Source organism: Nansenia antarctica, assembly GCF_963989245.1.
Source record: "Nansenia antarctica genome assembly, chromosome: 11".
Classification (NCBI taxonomy): Eukaryota; Metazoa; Chordata; class Actinopteri; order Argentiniformes; family Microstomatidae; genus Nansenia; species Nansenia antarctica.
In genome coordinates, this window is record NC_137681.1 from 29,029,682 (window position 1) to 29,048,169 (window position 18,488).

Sequence of the window (18,488 nt, forward strand, 5' to 3'; positions counted from 1 at the left end):
GAGCCTCATAGAGGTCAACCAAGATGTTGTGTTGTGTTGTGTTCCAGGTTGCGTAAGTTGCTGCAGTCGCGCTGCACATTATGTGTTTGACATCTAAGGAACATGAATATGATGAGTCTGACTGCGATGTAGGCAACCTGGAACACAACCATTCTCTTCTCTATCTGTTCATCCCTCCTTCACACTGCCTGTCACACTACACCCATCTTAGTAGCATACTGGGTACAGTCTGGGTCTCTAGAGCCACTCTGACACATCACTTACTCCCCCAAGGCAAGGCCTGACACTGGGCCTCACATCTCCCCCCCCCCCCCCTCTGGACTCTATTTCTTCAACATCTGGCAGTTCAAAAGACTAGCCAGGGGAACAAAGGGGAAAAAAAGACAAGTTTTATTTTTTCCCTAAAATCCTAGAGCTACTAAAAGCAACCCAGAAAGAACTTAAGTGTCATCACGAACAAAGCATCAAAGCCTACACATGCTACTGCTAAAACAGCAGGATGAAAACAGAACACTTCTTTGTTTTTTTTCCCTCACACATTTTTTTTTTTTTACACATTTTTCCGTTCCAGCCAGGCTAGAGTAGGTCCCCCTGGCCTGGTCTGCCATGGCTACTAAGGCCAGTAGATTTCAAGGTAAACAGGCTGTCTGGCTGGCCCCAGATCGTGGTCCGAGCCAGGCCAGGTCAGGGCCAGGACTGGCTGGCTGGGGGGGGGGCGTCCTCACTTGGCCACGCGGTAGACAGCCAGGTCCAGGGGCTCTCGGCTGGGGAGGCACCAGTCGTCGGCCCCCTGGTGGCTGATCTTGTAGTTCCTCAGGGCTGTCTTGTTGTAGACTGGCAGCCTCTCCACAGAGTCTGTGGACAACGCCTGGAGAGGGAAGGAGGGGGGGGGAGGGAGGGAGGGGGGGGGAGGGGGGGGGGAGGAGGGGGGGAGGAGGGGGGGGAGGGAGGGGGGGAGGGAGGGAGAGGAGGGAGGGGGGGAGGGAGGGAGGGGGGGGGGGGAGGGGGGGAGGGAGGGAGGGAGGAGGGGAGGGAGGGAGGGAGGAGGGGAGGGAGGGAGGAGGGGAGGGAGGGGGGGAGGGAGGGGGGGAGGGAGGGAGAGGAGGGAGGGGGGGAGGGAGGAGGGGAGGGAGGGGGGAGGGAGGGGGGGAGGGAGGAGGGGAGGGAGGGGGGGAGGGAGGGGGGGGGGAGGGAGGAAGGGAGGGAGAACATCACATTACTGTATATTGAGAGGGACAGTCGAATGACCCTCGGGAGCGAAGCGTCACCTCAGGAGGATGTTAGGGATAATTCTCGTGTTGCAAAAACATGACTGGTGTTTTTTTCACCAATTTTGGCCTTGGGGAAATATACTTGGATATATTTTTAAAGAAAATTAACCATCTCAGTGGCCTTGCGACTGTTAGAGTGTCCACCCTGAGGTTGTGAGATCGGGAGGTTGTGAGTTCGATCCCCGGGCCCGAGTCGTACCAAAGACTATAAAAACGGTACCCAATGCCTCCCTGCTTGGCACTCAGCATTAAGGGTTGGATTGGGGGGGGGGGGGGTAAGACCCTGCGACATACCGGCATCATGTCCAGGGGGGGTGTACTTGTCCATCATGCTGCCTCACGCTACGGAAACAGGAGATCCTGCCCCCTAAGGGCCGAACCATCGGTTCTCAAGGCTGCTTTACCCTCATAGAAAATAAGTGAAATCTCATATCAGGGTTCCCACACCTTCTGAAACATCAAATTCAAGCACCTTTCAAGCACCTTTCAAGGACTTTCAAGACTCAATTCCCTCAGATTAAATTTAGCTAAGTAAAACATTTTTTTATATATATATATTTTTTTTAGAGAGAGAGGGGAATTCAAGCACTTTCAATGACCCATGTCTATTTTCAAAAACTTTTAAGACCTTGATTTCTTTTTCTCAAACTTTCACAAACTTTCAAGGATTTCAAGGACCCGTGGGAACCCTGCTCATAATGACGATGGTGTCCCTGTGTCTCACCTTCATGTGGATGACAGCGTCGGTGCCCAGGCTTTCCATGGAGTACAGCTGCAGGTCTCCCTGGAAGTACTTGGCGTAGAGACGGGAGATGGGCAGGCCGTAGCCGAACCCAGCCTGGAGAGAGACAACACAACCAGGGGTTAAACCAGGGGCGGGGTGGTTCCTCTGGGGCTCAGTCGCTAGAGCGTGGTGTGCCAACAACGCTTAGGCTGTGGGTTCGATTCCCGCTGGGACAGTATAGAATACAGTATAGAAAGTATATCAGAATAGATTTCAAGATCCTTCTGCTTGTTTATAAAGCTCTCACTGGCACAGCAGCAGAATATGTTCAGACCTTTTGCTAGCATATCAGCCCAATAGAGCTCTCAGGTCTTCTGACATTGGTTTTCTCTGTGTACCACATGTACAAAAGAAGAGATTTGGTGAGGCTGCATTCTCATTTTATGCACCCAAATTGTGGAATGCACTGCCAGTTTACATTAGGGATGCAACCTCAGCAAATATGTTCAAGTCAAGACTAAAAACCCATCTTTTTAATATTGCCTTTAAATGAAAAATAATTTAATAATAATTATATAATGATTGGAGCACTTTGAGCTGCAACGTTTGCAGGAAAAGCGCTATAGAAGTAAAAAAAAATATTATTATTATTATTAGGAGATGTGACCATAGATACAACACACCACCCAGCCTAGGAGAGATGTGACCATAGATACAACACATCACCCAGCCTAGGAGAGATGTGACCATAGATACAACACATCACCCAGCCTAGGAGAGATGTGACCATAGATACAACACACCACCCAGCCTAGGAGAGATGTGACCATAGATACAACACATCACCCAGCCTAGGAGAGATGTGACCATAGATACAACACATCACCCAGCCTAGGAGAGATGTGACCATAGATACAACACATCACCCAGCCTAGGAGAGATGTGACCATAGATACAACACATCACCCAGCCTAGGAGAGATGTGACCATAGATACAACACATCACCCAGCCTAGGAGAGATGTGACCATGGATACAACACATCCCCCAGCTTAGGAGAGGGGGACATGGGAGTTTCATAGGACTTTTCCCCTATGAAGTCCTTTCAGGTTTCCATAAGTGCATAGGGGGCTAGCTATGGGTTGATTTGGGAGAGAGAGAGAGAGAGAGAGAGAGAGAGAGAGAGAGAGAGAGAGAGAGAGAGAGAGAGAGGGAGGAAGAGAGAGAGGGGGAGAGAGAGAAGACAGAGAGAGAGAGAAGACAGACAGAGAGAGAGAGAAGACAGACAGAGAGAGAGAGAGAGAGACAGAGAGAGAGAGAGACAGAGAGAGAGAAGACAGAGAGAGAGAGAGACAGAGAGAGAGAAGACAGAGAGAGAGAGAGAGATAGACAGAGAGAGAGAAGACAGAGAGAAGACAGAGCGGGAGAGAGAGAAGACAGAGAGAGAGGAGGAGAAAAGACAGAGAGAGAGGAGGAGAGAAGACAAAGAGAGAGAGGGAGAGAGAGGAGGAGAGAAGACAGAGGGAGAGAGAGAGAGAGAGGAGAGAAGACAGAGAGAGAGAGAGAGAGAGAGAGAGAGAGAGAGAGAGAGAGAGAGAGAGAGAGAGTTCTAGACTCACCAGTGGTGCCCGTGAGTGTTCTCCTCTCTGTGGCGTCGGGGCTGTGGAGTACATGTAGCTGAACAGGTTCTCTATCCTCCTGAAAGGAACCCCGCCACCCCTGTCACTCACCTACACCCCGCCGGAGAGGGAGGGGGGGGGGGGGGGGAGAACAGAGACAGAGAGAGATTACGGATAGAAATCAGCAGTAGAAAACAGATGAATGAGAAAGGAGAAATGGTGAGAGATTAGCATTAGGTTAATAAGGCATTAGGTTAATAAGGCATTAGGTTAATAAGGCATTAGGTTAATAAGGCATTAGGTTAATAAGATATTAGGTTAATAAGGCATTAGGTTAATAAGATATTAGGTTAATAAGGCAGTAGGTTATTAATAAAGCTCCCGTTCCATTTGTGTTGATCGAATCAGAGATTAGTGGCTTTGGTTTTAACATGAAACACATTAAAACACTGAATTAATGAGAGTCGAGCCACTTTTACATAACAGATGAGACGAGAGGTTTGGAGTGGGAAAATTCAATGCGCCACAGCTATTAGCTATTAGCACGTTAGCTAGCGAGGCATTAGCATTAGTTAAGTGTGCGCACATGTCGGTGGTGTATTCTGAGTGTTAGCTATGTATCATAAGATAGCGATTGTTCAACAGTCTGTACAGTACCAGACAAACGTTTGGACACACTTCCCCATTCTATGGGAGGGAGGGAGGGAGAGAGGGAGGGACGGAGAGAGAGAGAAATGGGAGGGAGGGAGAGAAGGAGGGAGGATGGGAGGGAGGGAGGGATGGAGAGAGGGAGGGACAGATGGAGGGAGAGGAGGGAGGGTAGGGAGGGAGAGAGGGAGGGACGGATGGAGGGAGAGGAGGGAGGGAGGATGGGAGGGAGGGAGGGAGAGAGGGAGGGAAGGGAGGGAGGGAGGGTAGGGAGGGAGAGAGTCCACATTGGATACAGTACCTTGATTGACAGGTCCTCCCCTCCAATGGCGACCATCACCTGGATGGGCGGGAGGCTATTGCTGGCCTCGTGGTGTTCGATGGTTGCTCTCATGGCGTTCTGGAAGGACAGGACACAACAGAAGAAAAGAACCGTCGGAATGCGGAGCGCGAAGGAGGTTCTAGCTCTGGAATTAGAATATTGCGGAGGTTCTATTCTTAGCTCCGGGCTAATTCCATCCTACCTTGAAGAGCTCGAACAGCATGTGGTAGAGATGCGAGGGCACGTACACAATGCTGATGGGCTGTTTCCTGTTGTTGCCTGGGTAAAAAGAGGAGAGAGAGAGAGACACACATGAACACAACAAACCGAACCCAGTCATTCGACGGAAATGTGAAAAGGCAATTTTTCTTCTTTCTTCTTCTTTCGAAAACGCCTGCAGTGTGAGTCACCATCGTACTCCGTTTCGTTCACGGAGAAAATCTGTTGACTGATCTCATCTATTTCCATCGTTTCTCAGAATAGAGAGGGGGGATTCGAGTCAGTGTGTCAATATTGTCGGAGGCAGTCGACCCTAACCCAACCACTTATCCATTACTTCTGCTATCCATTACTTCTGCCTCACTGGGTTCATTAGCCATTACTTCTGCCTGGGGTGAGATGCCTTCTCTGATGGGGATGGGCTTCGGGGGACTGTTTATACACAAGGGTGCTGCTCCCACAATGTCACCCAAGACCCCTACTTAACATTGAATGGATGAATGGATGGATGGATGGATGGATGGATCATCAATCAACAGCAAACGTGTGAGCCTTAAGGTGATATTGGTGGAATGATCATTGATCATGATCAATTGGTCTGGTCTTACTGTTCATCTCTTGCAGCATCAGGTCTGGGGAGCTCAGATAGTACTGGTCACACAGCATCTTGGCACTTTGGAAAGCATCTGGAACAAGAAGTCAAAGACATGGAATGATCCAACTGGAGTGGTTTAGACAACAAGACAAAGGCTGCCAATGTCATGTTTCTCAACATCTAAACACTAGGTGACACGTTCTAATACTTTGGTCCTCATATCGGGATCTGATGTGATGATCAGACTTTTCTTTCAGACACATTTCCGCGTTGTTGAAAATCAACGACACATCGTTAGTCGACTAACACAGCTTGTTTTGTGAGCCTGCTAACAATGTAAAGTAGTGTTCTAGTTAACTAGGTAACAATGTAAAGTAGTGTTCTAGTTAACTAGGTAACAATGTAAAGTAGTGTTCTAGTTAACTAGGTAACAATGTAAAGTAGTGTTGTAGTTAACTAGGTAACAATGTAAAGTAGTGTTCTAGTTAACTAGGTAACAATGTAAAGTAGTGTTCTAGTTAACTAGGTAAAAATTTAATGTCGTGTTCTAGTTAACTAGGTAGCAGTGGGGGATTACTCCACCAATCTATTGCGTTGTTGCAGCATTTTGGCTCGACTAGCGAGTTTGCGTTGTGATTCTCAACCACGTTGAAACGTAGTTCCGTGTTTCAAAAGAAAAGCAAGAACATTTTGGATTGGTTGCCGACATGCGGACCAAATGATCAGACTGTGTCATATTGTCTCTATACACCCATAGGCCATGGTAAGCAGCCGTTCTCCATCATCAACCACCCAGAGGGAACTCTGGTCAGGGTTCCAGCGTACCTCGGACGACCTGGGTGACCTCACAGAGCGGGTCGATGCTCCCGATGGTATTGGGATGAAGGGGGTTGGTTGCGCCGTCAAAAACAAGAGCTGAGACCAGGAAACAGAGGGGGAGGGGGGAACGTCACGACAGATGATGACATGAGGGGAATTCCATCAATGTCGCTAAAGGAAAATCCAGGCTTATTTTGAAACTTCATTAAAAAAAAAATAAGCCTGGATTTCTTTCTTTAGAATGATCTATACTGCTTAAGTTACTTAGGTAGTTTACATGAACATTTGGGGGCATTTAGCAGACTCCCTTTATCCAAAACGACTTAATACAACAAATACATTTGTCTAAGTAAGTGAATCATCTATCCACCAGACATCATAAGAAAAAGATATCTATGCTAGGACCAGGGCCCATTGGCAGACACAATGCAAGAAGAAGGAAGATTGTTCGGCTCCCCGCCTCTGGAACTCTCTGCCACCCAACTTACGCAATATTGACACTCTCACCACTTTCAAATCCAGTCCTAAAACACACCTTTTCACAATGGCTTATTTGGTTTGATCGCCTGTATTTTGTTTGTTGTTATATCTGATTTTGCTTCGTTGATTTTAATGTTTTGATATGTGGTCTTGTAAGGTGTCCTTGAGAGCCTTGAAAGGCGGCCATAAATAAAATGTATTATTATTATTGTTCTTTTTTTTAATAACTGTATATCATTTATTTACAATTGAGAAACTGTACAGGGGGGTGGGGGGTGAAGAGGTCTTTAGCAGGTCTTGAGCAGGTGGTTGTGTTAAACATGCAAACACATACAGGGTGCTCACTGTGCTGGTTGATGAGCATGCGGATGGATATGCGGCTCATGTAGAAGCGGTCCAGGAAGTACTGGATGTTCTGATTGGTCGCCTGGTCCTGGGTGAACGCCTCCTTGTACTCAATGACGCCCTGGGCCATGGTAGGGACCACGTCGTTGTGTCTGTTCCTGATGTTCACCAGGCTGTCCACGAACCTGCCAGAGACAGGATGGACAGGGGTGGACAGGGGGGACAGGGGAGGGACAGGAGGATAGGAGAGACAGGGGGGGGACAGGAGGATAGGAGAGACAGGGGGGGGACAGGAGGATAGGAGAGACAGGGGGGACAGGAGGATAGGAGAGACAGGGGGGACAGGAGGATAGGAGAGACAGGGGGGACAGGAGGATAGGAGAGACAGGGGGGACAGGGGAGGGACAGGAGGATAGGAGAGACAGGGGGGGGACAGGAGGATAGGAGAGACAGGGGGGACAGGAGGATAGGAGAGACAGGGGGGACAGGGGAGGGACAGGAGGATAGGAGAGACAGGGGGGGGACAGGAGGATAGGAGAGACAGGGGGGACAGGAGGATAGGAGAGACAGGGGGGACAGGAGGATAGGAGAGACAGGGGGGACAGGAGGATAGGAGAGACAGGGGGGACAGGAGGATAGGAGAGACAGGGGGGACAGGAGGATAGGAGAGACAGGGGGGACAGGAGGATAGGAGAGACAGGGGGGACAGGAGGATAGGAGAGACAGGGGGGGACAGGAGGATAGGAGAGACAGGGGGGGACAGGAGGATAGGAGAGACAGGGGGGACAGGAGGATAGGAGAGACAGGGGGGACAGGAGGATAGGAGAGACAGGGGGGGGACAGGAGGATAGGAGAGACAGGGGGGGGACAGGAGGATAGGAGAGACAGGGGGGGGACAGGAGGATAGGAGAGACAGGGGGGGACAGGAGGATAGGAGAGACAGGGGGGACAGGAGGATAGGAGAGACAGGGGGGGGACAGGAGGATAGGAGAGACAGGGGGGGGACAGGAGGATAGGAGAGACAGGGGGGGACAGGAGGATAGGAGAGACAGGGGGGACAGGAGGATAGGAGAGACAGGGGGGACAGGAGGATAGGAGAGACAGGGGGGACAGGAGGATAGGAGAGACAGGGGGGACAGGAGGATAGGAGAGACAGGGGGGGGACAGGAGGATAGGAGAGACAGGGGGGACAGGAGGATAGGAGAGACAGGGGGGACAGGAGGATAGGAGAGACAGGGGGGACAGGAGGATAGGAGAGACAGGGGGGGGACAGGAGGATAGGAGAGACAGGGGGGACAGGGGAGGGACAGGAGGATAGGAGAGACAGGGGGGACAGGGGTGGACAGGAGGGACAGGGGGGTAGGAAGCCAAACGGCATAAGTGGGGCACAACGTTTCTCCTCAACTCTGAATGGACAGATGATGATTTATCTTCTTCTGATCTGTTGTATTTCATTACATTTCTTTCTTTCTCTGTTTTTTATTTTATTTTGTATTCCTCTCTTTTGTTTTTATGATGTATATATGTATGTACAGTACAGGCCAAAAGTTTGGACACACCTTCTCATTCAATGCGTTTCCTTTATTTTCATGACTATTTACATTGTAGATTCTCACTGAAGGCATCAAAACTATGAATGAACACATATGGAATTATGTACTTAACAAAAAAGTGCGAAATAACTCTAAATATGTCTTATATTTTAGATTCCTCAAAGTAGCCACCCTTTGCTTTTTTGATAGCGCTGCAAACCCTTGGTGTTCTCTCAATGAGCTTCATGAGGTAGTCACCTGAAATGGTTTTCACTTCACAGTTGTGCCTTGTCAGGGTTCATTAGTGGAATTTCTTGCCTTATTAATGGGGTTGGGACCATCAGTTGTGTTGTGCAGAAGTCAGGTTGATACACAGCTGACAGCCCTATTGGACAACTGTTAGAATTCATATTATGGCAAGAGCCAATCAGCTAAGTAAAGAGAAACGAGTGGCCATCATTACTTTAAGAAATGAAGGTCAGTCAGTCCGGAAAATTGCAAAAACTTTGAATGTGTCCCCAAGTGCAGTCGCAAAAACCATCAAGCGCTACAACGAAACTGGCTCACATGAGGACCGCCCCAGGAAAGGAAGACCAAGAGTCACCTCTGCTGCTGAGGATAAGTTCATCCGAGTCACCAGCCTCAGAAATCGCAGGTTAACAGCAGCTCAGATAAGAGACCAGATGAATGCCACACAGAGTTCTAGCAGCAGACACATCTCTAGAACAACTGTTAAGAGGAGACTGCACGAATCAGGCCTTCATGGTCAAATATGATGATGAAAACCTTTATTGTCCCCAATGGGGAAATTTTGTTGTCAAACAGCTTAGTTAGGGCAGACAGAAAACATTCAATAAATAAATAGATAAAACAGTGCAGGCTCAATAAGTAAAAAGTTCCAAGTTCCAAAGTTCCAGCTCCAGGTCTCCCCCACCCTGCAGGGCCTGGTTGTAGAGTCGGAGTGCAGCTGGAACAAAGGACTGTCCAAATATTTTTGTACTTTGACGGGGGAGAACAAATCTGTGGCTGAACTTGCTCCTCATCCCCGCCAGCTCGCAGTACATCGGGTGGGAGGGATTGGCCAGCATGGCCGCCAGTTTTTTCCCCATCCTCTAGGAAACCACTGCTAAGGAGAGGCAACAAGCAGAAGAGATTTGTTTGGGCCAAGAAACACAAGGAATGGACATTAGACCAGTGGAAATCTGTGCTTTGGTCTGATGAGTCCAAATTTGAGATCTTTGGTTCCAACCGCCGTGTCTTTGTGCGACGCAGAAAAGGTGAACGGATGGATTCGACATGCCTGGTTCCCACCGTGAAGCATGGAGGAGGAGGTGTGATGGTGTGGGGGTTAGGGATGGACGGTTTTTCGGTTATACCGAAAACCGGGGTTTATAAAGATAGAAACGTTTTTTTTTTTTTTTTTTTAAAGAATAAAATAGAATAAGAATAAAACTGGAACATGTCACATGTTTGTCGTGTGTGAAAATAACAATGATACAGTCTGAATCTGCCGCGCAATGAGTGAGAGGTTTGGTCAGTTGTGAAGAATAATTGAGGATTAATATCTAATTGGGATTATATTTAAGGGTAACGAATCACTCTATGGGAAAGATAGTTGCCTTCAGTTATTGGTAGATAGGAAAGGTTTTTTACAATTACTCGCTTACATTTAATAAGATCATTTTCGCTGCTCTCTGTAAAGCGCATTGGGTCACTTTTGTGAGAAATGCGCTATAGAAATAAAATGTGATTTGATATCAATCAATCAATCAAACTGTATTTATGTTCTATAGCACAAATCATGCATTGAATGTAACTCCAAGTGCAGTATTTACTAAACCACAATATAATAAAACAAGAGCTATACGGATCAAGAGTGTTTGTGCACAGCGCCACTGTGTGTGAAGGCGCTACTGAAAGTGATGACAGAACGCATGTCTTAGAAGATACACGGTCACTTAGTGACGCAAAGGTAGTTCTGTATTTATCTCTATCTGTATTAGTACATTTATTTTGAAAGCTCTATTTTGACAGCTCTACCATGGGCACTTTTATTTTGATGGGGCATTCTTTGTTGATTGACTTACGACAGTTCAGGACGAGTCAGTCTCGCGGCATGTGGTTTTTATGAAAAGCTTTAAGTATGTTCACTGCATAATTCTAAGTCTAATATTTCAGTGATTATTGAGCAGTATTCAAATATTTAAATACATTGAGCAGCAGCTGAAACTTTGTCTAAGAACCAAGATATTGAGAAAGCAGTTCATTCAATGAAGACGCTGTTCCAAGAGATGATCTTCCGTGCAGGCGTGCACCCTGGATCAGCGGAGCTGGTGTGTTAAGTGTTCATGTGTTTTCATGTATGGTGTAGCTTACAAAAGTCTGCCTTTCCACTTATATTTGTGAAACTAAGTAGCCTAAATGTGTTGCGACTGTGCTTACGGTGTTTTAATGGTGTTCGACATGAGTGTATTGTAGCAGTAGGGCTCAATTATTTGAAATTGGCGTTTTTTTTTTTTTTTTACTGTATTTTTCGGTTAACCGGAAAACCCCGGTTTTAGTCTTTGACGGTTTTTCGGTTTCAATAATTGGAAACCGTCCATCCCTAGTGGGGGTGCTTTGCTGGTGACACTGTTGGGGATTTATTCAAAATTGAAGGCATACTGAACCAGCATGGCTACCACAGCATCCTGCAGCGACATGCCATCCCATCCGGTTTGCGTTTAGTTGGACCATCATTTATTTTTCAACAGGACAATGACCCCAAACACACATCCAGGCTGTGTAAGGGCTATTTGTGATGGAGTGCTGCGCCAGATGACCTGGCCTCCACAGTCACCGGACCTGAACCCAATCGAGATGGTTTGGGATGAGCTGGACCGCAGAGTGAAGGCAAAAGGGCCAACAAGTGCTAAGCATCTCTGGGAACTCCTTCAAGACTGTTGGAAAACCATTTCAGGTGACTACCTCTGGAAGCTCATCAAGAGAATGCCAAGAGTGTGCAAAGCAGTAATCAGAGCAAAGGGTGGCTACTTTGAAGAAACTAGAATATAAGACATGTTTTCAGTTATTTCACACTTTTTTGTTAAGTACATCATTCCACATGTGTTCATTCATAGTTTTGATGCCTTCAGTGAGAATCTACAATTTAAATAGTCATGAAAATAAAGGAAACGCATTGAATGAGAAGGTGTGTCCAAACTTTTGGCCTGTACTGTATGTATGTACACAATGTTGACAATTGTCTGTATGTATATAATGTTGACAATTCGTGAGCTTAGAATTATAAGAATGATAAGGTTCTATCTCCGTTTAGGGTAGTTCAGAGATATTGAGCGTTATGTTTTGTGAGATGGAACCTTTGTATTTTATGAATTACTAACTCAACATTTTAAAAATAACACCACACAGGCATTAATAAACACCCAATGGATCAGATTATGTAAAAAAACTCAATTTTGACAAAAATTGAGATAGAACCTTAGAATTCTAACGTCACGAATTGTTCAAATATGATTTTTGTGTCGGACCCCAGGAAGACTAGCTTATGTCATGGAATTAGCTAATGGGGATCCTAATAAACAAACAAACAAACAAAGAATGTGACCAGACAAGGAAAAACTTGAGGGAACTAAGCATGAGATATGACAATGAGAGTGATGATGATGATGGTGATGATGATGATGATGATGATGATGATGATGTCAAAGAGGTGATGTAAGTGAGGACTTACTCTCCCAAGACACTGTGGTCATCAGGGTTCTTATCCAGGAACTCTAGGATCTCCATCAAGCTTTGGATATACCTGAAAACACACACGGAATTACACAACTCCTCAGAGGTGAAACTGTAGGAGAACTATGATGCGCAGTGTCCCCGGTTAGAAAGGCTCCCGTTTCTAAATATTGATGTCATGGAATGTCTCAAATGCTAGCCCTTGCTTAAATTGCCCTTATTATTCTTTCTTTTTTTTATAAGAATAGGCCTACCTACCATGCAAACTAATGATATTTAGGCTCAAGAAAATCATACTTAAAAAAATAAATAAAAGTTTATTCCCTACTATGTGAAGCCCATAACAAGGCACGTGACGCCTGCGCAGAAGAAATGCGCATGAGAAACTGTGGCAAAGTTCAGCACGACCCTCACAACCCTGGGGAGGGATAGGGGGAGGGGGAGGGGGAGGGGGAGGGGGAGGGGGAAGCCGTTGAACGTGACATACTTAACATAACAACACACGGATAGGACCAGGGTTGCCAGATGGGGCGGGTTACCGCCGAATGGGTTACTATTGATCACACTGAGACGGAAAAAAACATTTGTTGGGCTGGATAAATAGCTTTTTTTTTTTTTTTTTACAAACATCATGGGCAACAGACATACAGTTTAGGGGGCAGGAGTTGGGCACCTGTCTAATAGTTGTAGTATATTTTACTTAAACACACACACACATGGACTGTATGTATGTTATGAAGAAATGCCTCATGACTGTAGGGCCTAGTTTTATTACCCTTTGTTCTGTGACAAGATGGATGACCTGAAGTGACTGTAATGGCTTCTGACCTCTGCCTCTTTTTCACACCTCAAGCATCTGTAGTGACTGTGATAGGACCATTGTTTGTAACTGTATTTGCATACTATTGTTTATAAATAAGAAGTGTGGGCCCAGGGGTCTGCTCTTCTTATCTTCTCTTCTTCTCTCTCACCTCTGGAACACGCATCTCTCTCTCTCTCTCTCTCTCTCTCTCTCTCTCTCTCTCTCTCTCTCTCTCTCTCTCTCTCTCTCTCTCTCTCTCTCTCTCTCACTCTCTCTCTCTCTCACTCTCTCTCTCTCTCACTCTCTCACTCTCTCACTCTCTCACTCTCTCACTCTCACTCAGACCAGAATCCAGCTCAACATTTTTGTACCTGTGTTTAGGGATGGGACGATTATCGTTTTTATCGTTAATCGCGATAAAAACACCCGCGATAACTTAATCGTGGAGAATTTTTATTATTTAAATAATCGTCATAATCGTATGTTATGAATTAACTGTGTTTAACAAAATGTCTGGCGCTATTTTTCAGCCTAGGCTACATTACTTTTGCAGTCAAGTTAGCGACTGTTACTGTAATATAATTGCGTTTCCTCACATGAGCCTCGCGCGAATATCCTCACAGAACTTGTCTCGCGCTATTGTTCAGCCTGCATGGGTAACGTTACTGTCAAGTCAGCTTTGTCAGTCAGTCACTAGGTAACGTATGCTAGCCTTCTCACCATGGCTGGTGACAAACTTAAGACGGGATACTGTCATTGGCCTTCCTTGTTATTACCAGGCAGTGACAGTCTATGGCTGCAAAAGGCACGGTCGCCCCTAAGCTTTAGCAAATATATTGTGGTTTACTTAATACTGTTCAGCACTTGAGGTTACATTCAATGCATGACTTGTGCTATATAGGCTAAATAAAATTATGAAAGCGGCAAGTAGCAAGTGTGCGCATCAAAGGCATTAGGCACGTAACATCCATGCTGTATAAACACATGACAACCGTCCGTTATTTCCCGAACTTTGCCCGAACCCCCTGCGAGGACCCGGGGAACAACGGTACGCTCCCCGCGGCTGCTATCAGACTGGTGTTCTCAGAGTGAGTGTTGAGGGAGAGAGGAGACGGCAACCCTCGCTCGCCATAGACTGTATCCCTACTCGTCTCTCCTGAGCTCGGTTGTAACGTGAACCGTGGAATACGGGATGTTAGATGCTTTACAGTAATTCCCCAAATGACCAGAAAAGGAAGTAAGATTTGTCACTGGTCGCTTTTGACTAATTAAGTCACCAAGGGGCTCTGGAAGTTGGCAACACTGGGAGTGCGTTCTTTAAACTTCCTTGGGTACGTTAATGAAAGGTGCTGATTGGCCGAAAAGGAGTTAGGTCAATCAGCGCTCGATTGCTCTTTCTTAAGGACCCGGATTATGGCCAGAGATATGTGCCACTAGAATCTGAATTTGAATTACTGACTTAAAATGTCATAAAAATACAACAAAATCTAAGTTAAAGTGATTACAGTGTTTTATTGGCATTCGAAAAAAATAAAAATATTTTTTTTTAAATTCTCGCAATAATATCGTGGATCGCGATTATTTTGCTCATGATAATCGTGATATGAAATGTTCTAATCGTCCCACCCCTACCTGTGTTTCAATAAATAGTCTTAAACTACTCAGAATTATATTCTTCATTTTAGTATCCAACAAGTAGCTTAATAAACAACATAGTCGTAGAGGTTTTCTAACAATATCGGTTATGGGCTGGTGGTTTTTGGTGGATTGAGCGGTTTTTAGACTGTGGTTAGGCTGGAAGATGTTAATCCCATCTGGCAACCCCGAATAGGAGGGTTTGACATTTACAAAACGAAACGGACACAAATAAATATACACTACAACTACGTGAATCAATGCAATTATAATGCTAACGATATTCTTCAATCGAATCCATTTGTAACTTTCTTCTTCTCTCTCACACCACCAACCACCTTACCAACCCTGCACCATGCGCACTGACGGGGTGGTGAGCAGTCTGCCTGGCAGCAGGTTGATCTCCTTCATGATGTTGGACAGTCTCACAGGCAGCTCCTGTCTCAGGAACACGAACGATGTCTTCTCACAGGCGTTGGTGGAACCTGGACAATAACAACATCTCCTCTTAGAGGCCCGCGGGACATTATATACAGGCCTTAATAACTCATTCAGCAGAACATGTCTAGGGGTGAAGGGTTGCTAGACATTCAATATGCGACACTGCGACATAAATGCACAAGCAGGTGTATTACTGTTGTCACACAATGTTCAATCAAATCACTACATCGAATGTCCAGTTATTCACATTCAACACACACACACACACACACACACACACATACACACACACACACACACACACACACACACACACAAACAAATCACTACATCTAATGTCCAGTTATTCACATTCAACACACACACACACACACACACACACACACACACACACAATCAAATCACTACATCTAATGTCCACTTATTCACATTCAACACACACACACACACACACACACAATCAAATCACTACATCTAATGTCCACTTATTCACATTCAACACACACACACACACACACACACACACACACACACACACACACACACACACACACACACACACACACAAACACAATCAAATCACTACATCTAATGTCCAGTTATTCACATTTAACACACACACACACACACACACACACACACAATCAAATCACTACATCTAATGTCCAGTTATTCACATTCAACACACACACACACACACACACACACACACACACACACACACACACACACACAATCAAATCACTACATCTAATGTCCAGTTATTCACATTCAACTCACACACACACACACACACACACACACACACACACACACACACACACACACACACACACACACACACACACACACACACACACACACACACAGGGCAGAAAGTCCCCCAGCTGTTGCAGACAGGTGGAAGTGAGCGTGCATCTGACGCAATACTCTGCACAGCAAAACACAGCTGGCAGGAAAGCCAAAACAAGGACTGTCGCCCGGGCAGAAATAGAGATACATTTGGCTTGTAAACAAGCAACGTATTTGTGCAATTGCACTTGATTAATTCCCCACCATTCAATTGGTGCAAAGCAATAAATCACCTGCCCTCTGCAGCTTCCAAATCGTATGAATCTAATCGCATCATTGTTGCATGCAGGGGGGTGTTATGGATGGTAGGGTGACATGCGGGATAAGTGGATTGATTGATCAGCAACCGCCAATGTCAAGACCACCCGTCGAAGGCTACTCACCGAAATCGAGAAACTGTTTCATAGAGAGAGGTGACGGCGAGAATTTAGAAAAATGTTCAATATGTTTAGGCACGTTGGCCAAAGCTGCGTTCTTCATGATAAATCGTACGAACTTCATCGCTGAACGGTCCCCAGTGCACCCTGAAGTCCCTGTCTGAGGGTCGACCACTACTGGAGGGCTTCTGCCTGTGTTGTTGACATAGAAGAACAGGGGTTCGTTCAGGTTGATTGGCGTCATCCTGATCCAATAGGAAGAGAAGGATGGGGGAGGGGAGGGGCTTCTGTCTGGAGCTGCAGCTGGACCCCACAACAGCAACGTGAGATTTCCTCCCGGGCTGCGTTCGTAAATGTGCTCTGGAAATCTGATCAGCACTCATAGAATGCCTCTTGTCCAATCAAATTACTTGGTTGCTTTATGACGTCGAACCCAGTGTGCGCTCCGGTGCTCTCAGCGAATTTTTCGAACGCTGTCCCGGTGTCCCCATTCATCACAGCAGTCATACGTCACCTCCCTGTCATCAGGACGACCACGACGAAAGTCCCGGTTTAAGATTTTCTTTACTTCCCCAAAAAGAGTGAAGGACAGTAGAAGAAGAGATATGTGGCTTCAGGCCATCATGGTAAACTGTGGGACCCTGAAGGCCGATTTAAAGTTCTGAGTCGAATTTATGTGCGTAGCTTACGTTCCCTACGTAAGGGCTCTCGCACTTTACACTTCTGCGTAGGCCGCGCTGCAATTACACCGTCACATCGCTAGGTGGCAGTGTGTTTTCTATGCCCCTGTGCTGTGCCTCTTCCGGTTAGGAAGTCAACGGAGCTCAAAGCTCAAAGCCGCATAATAGCGATCTTTTTGTTGTTATGCTTGTTGTAAATAAAAGTTCTATGATGCATTGAAATGACATTAAACTAAGATAATACGATGGTTAGATAATACGATGGTTATCATAATTTTTCTAATCTTTATTAATAAGTAATTACAGAAAAAGTAAATAACATTTCTATCATGGCTTCCGCATTTTGGCCGACGAGAGAGTCGGAATCTTGTCTGAATCATGTGCTACCAAGCGGACCAATCACAGAGCTGACGCGTACGCGTACGCTCTGACGCGTACTTAGATTTTTTGAGAGGAGCGCGTCAAGACTACGCACGGTCACGCGGGACTACGTAAGCTTACGCGTAGCCTACGGCGTCGACTTTACGCAGAACTTTAAATCGGCCTTGAGTCTGTGGACCTCAACCTCATTTGACCTGCAGTGTAAATGATTGTGTTACATTTTTTTTCTTAAAATAGGATAATGAATAAATCTGTTCAATGGGCATAGGTGATGCATTTGCCAATGTAATGAACTGTTAATCAGTATATAGCCTGAATAGTATATATATATATATATATATATATATATATATATATATATAATTGTTTATTGCCATGCAATGAACTTGGCAGTCAATTGTTGGTATTTTCTGCTCTAGACACAGGGTCAGCCATAGTCGGTGCCCCTGGAGCAATTAGGGGACACGTGCCTTGCTCAAGGGTACATGCAGCTGGATCGAACCAGCGGCCTTCCGATTGCTAGCCGGCCTCTCTAACCTCTAGGCTACCACGACCCCTTCTCCTGGACCTGTCTGCTGCCTTCGACACAGTAAACCACCAGATCCTTCTCTCCACCCTCTCAGAACTGGAACTATCTGGCTCTGCACTCTCCTGGTTTGCATCCTACCTGGCTGATCGCATTCCGTTGGTGGAAGGAGCGTCACACTGCTGTCAGGACTGCAGTTACTGAATCACTCCCTATCTTCCGCCGTAGACTTAAAGACCTCCATCTCTTCAGGCTACACCTTAGCTGTCCCTCCTGAAGACCTCCATCTCTTCAGGCTGCACCTTAACTGTCCCTCCTGAAGACCTCCATCTCTTCAGGCTACACCTTAACTGTCCCTCCTGAAGACCTCCATCTCTTCAGGCTACACCTTAACTGTCCCTCCTGAAGACCTCCATCTCTTCAGGCTACACCTTAACTGTACCTCCTGAAGACCTCCATCTCTTCAGGCTACACCTTAGCTGTCCC

At 46.2% G+C, this 18,488-nt stretch overlaps 1 protein-coding gene across 2 annotated transcripts; it reads right to left on the reverse strand.

The window, feature by feature from the left end:
• Window positions 1–721: 721 nt before the first annotated feature.
• On the reverse strand, window positions 722–16,539 carry pdk2a (pyruvate dehydrogenase kinase 2a; the record flags this gene model as incomplete). 2 transcript variants are annotated; one of them, XM_080542604.1, is made up of 11 exons in its annotated part: window positions 722–868; window positions 1,996–2,109; window positions 3,614–3,724; window positions 4,563–4,661; window positions 4,786–4,862; window positions 5,411–5,488; window positions 6,223–6,312; window positions 7,042–7,226; window positions 12,307–12,378; window positions 15,089–15,230; window positions 16,422–16,539. In XM_080542604.1, 11 exons carry the CDS (start codon window positions 16,537–16,539, stop codon window positions 722–724), a joined length of 1,233 nt encoding a protein of 410 aa, XP_080398730.1. The 2 variants fall into 2 exon arrangements, with proteins under 2 accessions (XP_080398730.1, XP_080398731.1); XM_080542605.1 differs by having other exon boundaries at window positions 4,786–4,845; window positions 5,397–5,488.
• Window positions 16,540–18,488: the final 1,949 nt, after the last annotated feature.